At 31.6% G+C, this 12,577-nt stretch overlaps 1 protein-coding gene across 1 annotated transcript; it reads left to right on the top strand.

Moving 5' to 3' along the window:
- The first annotated feature begins 10,284 nt into the window (after positions 1 to 10,284).
- On the top strand, positions 10,285 to 12,577 carry LOC111042718 (KRAB-A domain-containing protein 2-like). Its single transcript, XM_022327416.1, has 2 exons — positions 10,285 to 10,519; positions 10,938 to 12,577. The coding sequence occupies exons 1-2, from the start codon at positions 10,391 to 10,393 to the stop codon at positions 12,498 to 12,500; spliced, it is 1,692 nt and encodes a 563-aa protein (XP_022183108.1). The 5' UTR covers positions 10,285 to 10,390; the 3' UTR covers positions 12,501 to 12,577.

A 12,577-nucleotide genomic window follows, 5' to 3' on the forward strand; every position in this document is an offset into this window, starting at 1 on the left:
GTTGAAACGGATTTCATTAAACAATCATCCGACAATGGCTTACTTTAATCATGGAAAACCACGTCCTTAATAGGCTCATCAACAGTGAACCTAGTCTCATTGTCACATTCTATGACCACAACGCTTTCAATACCATCGACCACTATGGGCGTAAGGTTATTTTCATCTGCTTTAATGGTCGAACACTTTGAGATTTTTAACGACAGTGCTGTGAAAGGACGGTACTTGATGGGTTGGAAATGTTTGTGTTGTTTTTTTTTTCGCCAACTCTCTGTTTCGTCTAAATGGTTAAGGCTAGACAATTCTGAAATTTTTCTTTTTCCATTTTCTTTAGCAGTACTGTGTTTAGACTTATTGTCAAAATCAAGCGCACGAGTGCACTTTCCTTTTCTAATATTGTACTTCATTTGTTTGTGTACATTCGTCACACGCTGTCTCATAAGTTTTATAAACCTACGGTCGCCTTCTAGTATGTCTTGTTTGACTGTTTTAAACCAAGATTTAACGGTAGCATTACTCTGGCGGATTTCAATGCCATTGTTGGCTTTATTATTCATAATAGGTGTCCACAATGCTAAGAAAGGTACACTTGACTATGAATTCGTGTAAATATGATTTATTATAATATTCATTAATAATTATATTATCACTATTTATAGCACAATTTAAGACTTCAATTTTAACATGTTCTTTGATAGACTGAAATCTACAGTACATCGTGGAATTACTCGTATCGGATTCGCATAGATATTTATTTATCTCTTCTGAATAATCTTTGCCTTCGTCGTTCGATTCATTCGACAGTTGGTGGTTAACAGTACACTTGTATCTCATCGTACTAATGGCATTTTTAGTATTTCCAGTACTACATGGAGACAACAATATTATTGAAAATATTTTGAACCAATTTTCTTTATCGTCCAAACTCTTTGCGTTGAACAGTAAACATAACCAACCAATAACAGTATATAATTTCGTTTGACTCTGATTGAAAATATGTATAGACATGGTTTACTATGATTTTTGTGTAATGATTCGGACAGATGTTTATGATCGTGACATAAGATCCGTCACTGTTTTCTACCAATATTCTGTAACACCAGTTAAGTTAATCGAATATGGAGGTAAAACCATTCCATCCTGTACACAAGGCATTTGTGCATAACTGAAATCCGTCACTATGTTTTTGAATACCGGTGAAGTCAGTTTGTGTTTCAAAACAAATGCTTTAAAAGCGTTCAACCACTGTGAAATTGCAACTATGTCGTGCGTTGAACTAATCATCTCAACAACGGGACGACAGGACACGTGACACTCGAGTTTCTAGGTAAAGGGACATTTACGACTAGAACATAGTAAAGAACTCTTTTGCTGTTTTTGTCAATTTTCCTTACCAATGTCCCAGTTGCATCCAAGTAACCAGTTCCCGCATTTTGACTTTTAATCAGTTTTTTTAAGTATGTCCAACTGTTCTTTACTGTAGTAGTGCACTGACGGTATACCGACATGCTGTACGAAGTTGTTTTTTTTTTGGTTACACATCAATAAAATATCATGAAAATCATGTTTATCGTAATCATCGGCAGTCAAAGCCTCTGATCTGATTTTCCTGACGACGTCATCTGATTTAATGCCTTGCAAATTGCCACAATTCAATTGATTCAGTTGATAGTTTCTGACCTGAAGGAAAACGCTTTAGTTTTTTGTAGCGCTTCCTTGTTCAAGTCTCGCTGAAACCCTTTTACGTGGTTCGTCAGACCATTGTCATAATTTTATAATCTTATGTATTAAATCTAAAATGTGAAAAGTATACAACAGTATTGTGTATAAAACAGATTCAACGGTGACTTCTTGTCATAGATCATAATGCTGTAACAGTAAATGTAGATAACAGGGCTGGAATGGATAAATTATTTGTTCTTGTCATCAAATTAATTTTGTAACAGCTTGTGAGTTGAAATCTTCTCAAGTTACTATCTAATACCGATGAATGTATGTAATATTTTGAACATCAACATCAAAATATTTAATCATATTTGTAAATTACCAAATTATAACGATGACCAGGAAATACGATTAAAATCACATATTTATTAAAAAAAAATTTTTTTTATTATTTTTTAATTTTTTTAGGCTCCTGTTCTTCTTCTTCTGGTGGCTGCACTATAGTGATGGGTCGTTCGTGAACGAATCGTTCCAAACGAACGAGTCCTACAGAGGATCGAGCAGGAACGATTCCACCCGATTATTTTTTCTCGTTCCTTCGTTCCATTTCGTTCCTACATTCTACGGTTCAATATATCTACTGTAGTATCGTGACCGAGACCCTGGTTTCAGAATTTTGTGATACCGTGAGACCGAACAAGTCAATAATTATTAATGTACTGAATACCGATAAGTATCTTTCATTTTATCACAGAATAGCTACAATCATGAACTTAGATATAACTACGATTATAGATACTATCTATAATCGTGGATGTAACCTATGATGATTATTTATAATTGTATCGTTACTCACATGTTACCTACGATACCTGTGCCGAGTAATTGGGAGTGAATTTATAGCTTATACCTACAGTAATTACGATAAATGTGAAATGTGATTAAATTTGTTGTACACACATTATTAAGCATGAATCGAAATATAGCCAATAGCCAATGCCAATAGACAATGCTGTCTTGATATTTTATTTAATAACACATTTTACATTTAGCATTACTTTTCCAATATCATTCTTTTTCAGTTTTCACACGTGTCACGTACACACTACTCAGTACTCACGTATGTAATATTAAGCATTTGAGCTTTATATTTATTTGACATGTTTTTTTGTTAATTATATATATTAACTAGTGAGTTAAAGACTTGGAGTTATTTACTTTTTACTTAGATTTGAATTAAAATTCAAAACACATTATTTCGGTAATTATAATAATCATATATACCTAGTCGAATAAAACATTGTATAATATTATATTATAATGGATAAAAAAAAAAGTGACGTTTGGAACCATTTTACTACACTCGACAATGAAAAAGCTAAATGTAGTTTTTGTTCTACTGAATATTCATTTAAGGGGGGATCAACAGCTAACTTAAGTCGTCACTTAAAAAGGAAACATATAATGCAATACGAGACAAGAAAAAAACGTTGTGTTGATTTGGTTAGTACAGAGCAGGACATAGATGAACCGGATTGTACCATTTCAGTCGAATCTAGCACACCTCGGCCTTCAGCAAGTGCACATATTGAAATAAATAAAATTCGAAATTCTATTCCCCAAAATAGTCAAACACGAATTGACTCGTTCGTATCAAAACCAATTTCTCTTACTAAATCAAAACAAATTGATAACCAATTAGCTTATTGTAATAGCAAAAGAGTTTCAACCATATAGCATTGTTGAAAATAAAGAATTCAAAAAGTTTGTTAATTTACTAAATCCCGGATACACATTGCCTTCAAGAAAAACCATTTCCAAAAGTATTATTCCTCAGTTAGTAGAAAGTACAAAACAAAAAATAAAAGATTGTATTAACAATGCTGAACATATCGCGTTCACCACAGACGGCTGGACTTCGGTTAACAATGATAGTTTTGTAGTAATAACCATCCATTACATAGACAAGGAAGAATGCATTTTAAGAACACATCTATTAGGTTGTTATCATTTTATAGAATCTCATACAGCTGTGAACTTGTCAGATTTTATGAACAAATGTTTTATTGAATGGGAAATACAAGAAAAAATTAAAGTAGCAGTTAGCGATAACGCAGCAAATATTGTAGCTGCAATTAATTAACCTAACCTAACCATTACTACCCCGAAAATTGGATCCGTTGATTTGGTGGAAGGATCATAAGGTCATTTATCCAAATTTATTCAAAGTAATGCTGATGAGATTATGCGTTCCATCGTCTTCAGTTAGAAAGAACTTTTTCTAAGGCTGGTTATACAATAACAGATCGACGCAATCGATTGTCTGTCAAAAATACAGAACAGTTATTATTTTTAAATAATAATCTTTAAATTATAATATAATAAATCATATGTACCTATTTTAAAAAAAAAATAAAAAAATAAAAATGCAATTTTATTTAGTTTACATATAATGTTACTTTTTTTTTATAGGTACACGGAGTTATTTAAGTTATTAAAGTGTTTTTGATATAAGTCTAAAGTCTATAAGTTTTTAATTATAATAGTGTCATATACTAATACTACAATTACAATAATACGAATTACGAGTAGGTAGTCAATAGTCAGTATGAAGACAGCAAGGGTGACTCTGATACAATAGTGTTTAGAAAACAGGTTGTGCTGATTGTGGTTATTCGGTTCGGTATCGGACACGCGGTAGGTAAGTAATGATACTATAATAAAAAAGTACCGAAAGGAACGATGGAACGAGTCATTTGGAATCGTTCATTTGGTGAACCTGGAACGAAAGTAACGATTCATTAAAAGGAACGAAAAATCCCATCACTATTGCACTGCCACTACTGCAGCCAGGACAGCCTCTTCCTGCAGCTTAGCTGCAAAAGCGATGGCTGCTCTGGCCTCTGCCTTTTTTGCTGGCTGTAGGAGCCAGCAATATGTGCCCAGATTGCCCTTTTGAAGCAGGTAGTGCACTCTAGAAAATCAAAGGAATTTAAATTAAAACATATCTAATGTAAAATGATGTTGATGAATTTTTTAATTTAAACAATTTCGGAAAGCCCCTATTTCTATAAAGGGAAGACATAACTTAATTCAGCAGATTTTGAAAAGGCATTTTAAAACAAGATGTTATAACATAGGAGTGCGATGTAACTAGATAATAAAATTACATCACTAACTGTTTAATTTATAATAATAAGTATGAATTACAAATTCAATACTTTTTATGTGTGAACTAATTTAACCAAAAATTGAACATTTTGAGTAAGTTATTTTCTAAAGGTCGTCTAAACTCTAAATGGACAATTCACTGATGGATAAAACCCCAAACCTCCATTCTCTTGTTAGTAGTTACAATGAATACAATAATAGATATAAAAGTTAAACAGTTAAGGGTATTGGAAGCGGTGATTTTCTGTCTTCTCTAACCCTAACAAAAATTAAGGTACCTCTAGTTATTCGATTTAAAATATGAAAAGATGTTTGAATTGGTAAACAAGTTTACTTAGCATCGGTCAAAGCATATTTTTAATATTTTTTAAATTATATTTTATAAAAATTGACAAATTCAAAATATTGCTACAATTGAAAAAGTGCTTTGACCGATGCAAAGTAAACTTGTATACCAATTAAAACATCTTTACATATTTTGAATCGAACAACTAGAAGTATCTTTATTTTTGTTAGGGTTAGAGAAAGACAGAAAATCACCGCTTCAAATCCCCTTAATGGTTGTTAGTTAAAATCAATGAATACCTCAATACCTACCTAAAAGACAAATGTATACACTATAATACATCATAAATCATAATACAAATAGTCATTCTTAAATGTCAATGTGGTATTGTGGTGTATTAGTATTATATGTGTAAGTTTTGCTACGCCTGAATATTTTATCTTACGAAAATAGATCTTAAACAAATTAGTAGGTAAGTATTAAAATATATTCTTACTGTTTCGATTACCACCGCCACTACGGCCACCTTCTGCGCCGTTGCTGGTGCCGCCGCCGGTGCAACCGCCACTAATGTGGTATATGAATGTTGCCATCTAAATATAAGTTATATTATAGTCACACATTGTATAGTATACATTTTATATGTGAACATCAGTCGTAGGTAAATAAATGAGGCAGACTGATTTCAATATGTATAATTTTACGAATGATTTCAATTTTAAAAAGGGGACAAGTGGATGTCGCTTTGCTGTACATTAGCGGGTCTTAGAGTAGGTCACTATAATGGATGTGTTCAGTGGCATGGTGACCGTGATTTTGAAGGGCAGGTACCCCATAATTATGGGTGGGTGAGTGGGTGGTGAATACTGGATTTAGTGAGAAATATTGTTGTACAAAACTATAACTACATTTGAATATGATATAAGAATAAGGATAAGAATTGATAACATCATTAATGACTATACTAAGATAATCAGTAGTACAGTACCGCAATATTCTGAATAACACCAAACATGGTTATTTAAAGCATTATCATTTAGTTGATATTTACGTGGTAACTACGAGTTACAACTGTACTCTATATACTACTGAAGTAGCTTATTAATAAATAAAATCGTTATCGTTCAACGGGTATTCCCAATTCCCCGTGACAGATGTTTTATAGGGAGGGAGGGGTCACTCACTGTTTAAAATTTGAAAATAGCAAAAATTAAAAAAAATTATAAAATACTGCAAAAAATAGCAAATACGGCCAATGATGGGGGAGGGAGGCATGGCCCCTGTGGCTACCCTGAATAAGCCACTGGGTGGGTGGTAACGTAAGTTTATTATAATAATTTTTTTTTTCTAACATTGCCTAAAAAAAATAAAATAAAAAATATCTTTATAGTAGTGATGATGAAGAAATGCTAACTGATGAAGATTCGAGTGACGAAGAAATGTCAGAAACGTTCTCACCAAATATTACATCCGATGAAGATTTGTGATGTTAAATAAATAAAGTTATAGAATATTAATCAAGAGTTATATTTATGTATACACAGATAAGTAATACAAGTTAGGTACTAAATTCAATTTTATTACATGTTTCTAACATTAACCTCTCGTCGTCCGCGTATCCGCCCCAAATATACCGTTCCAGTACTTCACGACATATATCATCAGAATCTTTGCCAGCCTATGAGTCGATATTATTTGGTTTATCTATGATAGTAAATATTTGTTAAATACATATTACATGAAAAAACAACATTAAATAAACTTTTCTCGTTGATGGTTAATACAATACTCCCATACACATTTGATATCGATTCTAGTCTATAACAACATACAACATAGGTAATGTAAGTACTAAAGCAATTTTATATTTTGTCATACTAACCTCGTCAGCAGAAATGTTTTCTTCATGGGTTAATAAATTATTGTAATAGACTCGTCTAGGTGTATTTGATAGCTATAAATATATACAATTTATTATTTTTAATATATTATATATAGGTACGTAAAAGTAATTAAACTTACCATTTCTTCAAACTCATCATTCCTTAAAAAGTCAATAAAACCTGCTGAAACGCCAGGAGTGTTAAAAGTAGATTCCTGGCTGGAGTATGACATTTTTAAAAACAAATAACTGTAATAATGCGTCTGTTGACAAACTGCACTAAGAGTACACTGAGATTTATCATAAGTAACAACCACCTTTTGTGTTTCCGAAAAATGAAAAACACCTATTAAGCATTTTTTTCTCCGATGATGTGAGTCTACCGAAGAATTTTTTTGTCTCTCAATTACTTTGAGTTATTACACAGTATAACGGATTTAGTACGGTTTTCAGCCATATCATTCTGATGTGCTTATAATAGTAAATGTTTAAATGTAGTCATTGTGTTTCTGTTTTCTAGAGAAAAGATATTTTAATGAGACATTTAGAGTCTCACAATAACACAGAAAAAATTAAGTGTTTTATTTGCAATACTTTTTTTAGCAGAAAGGATGCTCTGAGACGACACATGAAAAGTATTCACGGTTAGTATAATATATGCTATAACGTTAAGCGAAACATTCGTTTCAAATACAGTGAAACTTCCATATAACGAACTTCCATTTAACGAATTATTTTTGGGAACCATGACCTCATTCGTTGTTAATTACACGTAAATGTATCTCCAAATAACGAATTTGATGTTTCTATATAACGAAATAATTATTCGACAAAAACTAGTTTTTGTAAATGTTGTCACTATCAAATTTAAACATAGTTCAATCTTATCCGATAAAGATAAGACACTGGAGGTAGGCAAACTTTTTAAAAAAAAATACAATTTATAAAAATAATAAGCAAACAAAACACACTAATTATACTTTTGAATTATAAAATTGAAAACTAAATTAAACTGAAATATTATATTTTATGTTGTTTTTTACATAACATATACAACATAGAAGTATTTACATACATGCAATAACATTTTTAAAAAAAGTTGAAAAAAATACGTAATTCTATTTAACGAATTCCTCCATATTAAGAATTTTTTTTGCTGCTTATTCGACTTCGTTGTATGAAAGTTTCACTATAAGGTGATAATAACCTTTGAAGTTGGCGATGATGCTTTTTGTATTGCAGTGTTGGATAAGGTCGAACAAAATGCATTGTGTGAGAGTAAGTATATAGCAAATATTTTAAGCATAATATTAATTTAAAATGATTTTATCATAGATGATATAACAACGGGTTTGAAGATGACAACGATGATATATGCCTTGAAGCGTTGGAAAGGGTTGAAAAACTGCTATTTCGGAAGTACGATGTTTATTATTATTTTGACAATATTTCATTTTTATTTTTTTATTTAAGGTCGGTCGAGAATTATTTGTTATATTGGAGCATAGTACGTAGTTATATTAGAGTAATATGATATTTATACTGGCGTACGTGACTACGGGAATGGACGCTCGAGCTGGAATCTGCTTATCCAGCAATTCCTACCCTGGTCGTTGCACAGAGGGCTCCTTGGTCACGGCCGCCCAGTTAGTTGTAGAGTTATACGCACTCAGGCAGAACCTCATTTGTTATACAGAAAATCTATGTAATAAGTCTAGAGTAATTAAGCATTTAGGATACACTAAATTGTAGTTTTTGTAATAATAAACACATCTTTTAGTAATTTAATAAGCGCCTTTGCGTATATTCTTTCAAAATACGTCCTTGCCCTCTTCACTAAGAATAACGACGTGCCGGTACACATCATTTGGTGGCAACGGAAGTCGACAATTTTATTGCGAAATAAATTGTTGAAGAACCTACGTACTACCGATTTTCTTTACGGATAGAGTAACGGACATTCGGCAAAGCATCAAGTAATTACAATAAGAAACTCCAGAGCATCTTAGAATCAAAACGAAGAATTTACAGAGCATCAAGATTTTTCAAGTCCGTATATTCGTATATTATACAATACGAACGTCGAAACGTCGCATACAAAATTCAAAAATCTAGAAACGTCAGCACCAACAACGACAACGCCGCCGCCGCAGAAGCCGAGAGCAGCCCAATTACGAACGTAACCGACGACTGTCGTGTCTGCACGACACACCAGCCACACCGAACGTGTGCGGAGTGCCAAGGACGCGAGCTCCACCACCACCGTGATACATCGAAGAAGACGCCGTCGCCGCCGACGCAATAGGAGCGTCTAAACCACGGCTTTAAATTTGATTAAATTATTAAATGTATTAAGTATAATAATAATAATAATAATTTACTTTTTAACATAGGAATGTTTAGTTTCGTTACAATTTAAAATATAATTTTTTTTTTTGTAGTAGTATATTATTGAGATGTTCAGTTTCAACTCTAGTTGGTTTTGATAAATCATTGAGTTTTTCCTGTTTTTTTTTTTTTTATAGAGAAGAATGTGTCTTGTGTCTTAAGTTTTTTATTTGGTGGTTCATTTATTGTCTTAGTAAAATCTTTAAGCGTCTCGTCATTATTTGATGTTGCATCAATGAATGCTTCAATAGAATTAAATTTTTTTAATGCTTCTTGAAGATGTTCATTATTTTTAATATTGTTTATCTTATTAGCTAGGCTATTAGCCTTTTCTTTAAATTGTTCTTGCATATTTATTGTTTTGTTATTTTCTAATGTCTTAATATGAACTTGTTATTCATTGTCTTTGTGATTGTTTACAGTTGCATCAAACTTGGTATCCTCTGTATCTACTGCTGACAAAGTAGTAATGTCTTCAAAATTTTCTGTTGACATTGTCTTCAAAGCAACGAAATGTATGTGCTTACATATCATAGACTTGATTTGGTAATCGGAACAAGAACAATGAAATGTGTGAATACAAAACTTACAAATAGAACATATCATTGGACAACATACATCATCATTATTCTATTTTATTTTATAAAACTGGATTGGTGTATATGTCGTAGGCATATAGTCAAATCAGGCATTTTATCAAATACCTAGGCATATAGTCAAAAAATTTAATGTTTATGCAATTTCACTATCCGCCTAGACATTTAGTTAAATGCCTAGTCATTTAATTAAATGACTAGGCATTTGACTAAATGCCTATTTCATGCCAGGCAAATAATAAAAAAACATTAGCTGTGTATTATTTATTAATATGAAAAACACGTAGATACTCGTATATGAAATAATATGTTTAATTTTGTGTTAATTATTATTTAGTATTGTTTTAAAAATGAAATCATAAATATATTCAGGTAATAACTAATTAGATGTGATAGACATAAATGATAGTACGAGTATTTTGTATAGCATATATAGTCAATATAGTCTATAGTACGAGTAGTGAGTACTATATATTCTTATTAAATAAAAATAAAAGTTCCATTGGTTTTTACCTTGGAAAATTAACGTGGGTACTAGGTTGTATGAGAACCTTATCTATATTGAGTACCGTGGGACAAATTATAATCTTATCGATTATAACGACAAAAATATGACGTTACCAAAAAAGATACAGAACATGCGATTGAATTGTACAATAATTTAGTTTAGTACGTCTATTACGTTTACGTAAATCGTATGTAGTGTGATCGTGATTGCATGTAATATTGTAACATAGGTATACCAATTGACATTTTTTGTATATTTAAAATTTTGATTGTTTTTATTTGTATTTTAAAATATAATATGTCACACAGTGTATTGTTTTATGAAAAATTAAAATCAATTTACGACAACCAAGATAAAAAAAAGCCATGGAGTCAGGAAGACTACGACAAAGCTCTAAACGAAATCAATGATGCGAAATTGAATCCAGGTAAAACTAAAACTCAAAACCAATATTATTTATGTCGTAAATATGATCTGATTGAAGTAGGAAATGTTAAACATATTATTTTAAAACCAAAAACTAAAACCGAAAATATTATTTATGTTGTACCATATGAAAACTATTTTGAAAAAATCGAAGAAAGCCATAAAGCGACTGGTCATGGTGGAAGGGATAAAGTTGAGCAGAATTTAAAAAATAAATACAACATTCCTCGAATAGCAATCCAAATATTTATTAATTTGTGTACAACTTGTAACAAAAAAAAATCAAAACCTTGTAAAGGCGTCGTTATAAAACCAATATTATCGGCAGATTTTAATTCAAGAGGGCAAATTGACCTTATTGATTTCCAATCAACACCCGATGGAAATTTTAAATGGGTCATGAACTATCAGGATCACGCAACCAAATATTTATATCTTCGACCACTTACTTCAAAACGAGCCACCGAAGTTGCACACGAACTTTTAAAAATTTTTTTGAAACAAGGAGCACCTCAAATACTTCAGTCTGATAATGGGCGAGAATTTACAGCGAAAATAATTGAAGAATTGGCAGAATTGTGGCCTGAATGTAAAATAGTACATGGGCGGCCACGGCACCCTCAGAGTCAGGGATCTGTAGAAAGATCAAATCAAGATGTTGAAAACATGTTACGAGCTTGGGTCGTAGACAATAAAAGTACCAAGTGGTCAATCGGAGTTTATTTTGTACAATGGCAAAAAAACATTTCACATCATCGAATTTTAGGTCGTTCGCCATATCGAGCCTTGTTTGGCACTGAACCGAAGGTAGGTCTTAGTTCTACAAACTTACCTGCCAAAATTATTCAAAAATTATCAAGTGAAGAAGATTTTGAAAATATTTTACAAGACAATTCAGAACATAATTTTGACAATATACCTTCAAAGAAAAAAATATATAGTGACATAAATAATATCTGCAGTGTTTGTGAAAAATCAGGTAGTGAACTAAAATGTACTATATGTAAAAGAAATATTCATTCTGATAATTGCAGCTATTCTATAAATAATAGTAACGATATTGAAAATATTTGTCTGCTATGTAATAATGAAAAACAGATAAAAGTTAACCGCATTGAATCTTACAAACGGCAAACAATAGCAGCTAAAAAAATGACAGAAAATAGTGAAAAACTATTTAAAGAACTAAAGGTTGGTGATCAAATAGTAATTAGTGTTCCAAAAGTAGACCGAGGACCTCTCGATAGTCAAAATATAAATGGGTTAGTGATAGACATTCGGAACGGCGTTTACCAAATTGGTACAGAAGTTGGTATAATAAAAAATTGGTGTTCAAGAGAAGAACTTCAACTAGTGTCGAATAATGGTTTAGAAGATAGCAAAATACAAAAAGACAAATTCGTGTCCATACGTGAAGCAGTAGCAAACTTATCAATTTTCAACGGTCAAGGTTTTGTTAAATGTCAATGTCAAGCAGGAAAGCGGCAATGTCAAACCAATAGGTGCTTATGTTTTAAGAAAAATCTTAAATGTTCCAGCAAATGCCACCAAATAACAACATGTGACAACAAGCAATAGGTAACAAAAACTTGTAATTATAATATACCTTTTTTATTTATTTTTTATTATTTCATTTTTAAAACAATACTAAATAA

The sequence above is a fragment of the Myzus persicae genome, unplaced genomic scaffold, assembly GCF_001856785.1.
Source record: "Myzus persicae strain clone G006 unplaced genomic scaffold, MPER_G0061.0, whole genome shotgun sequence".
NCBI classification, from domain to species: domain Eukaryota; kingdom Metazoa; phylum Arthropoda; class Insecta; order Hemiptera; family Aphididae; genus Myzus; species Myzus persicae.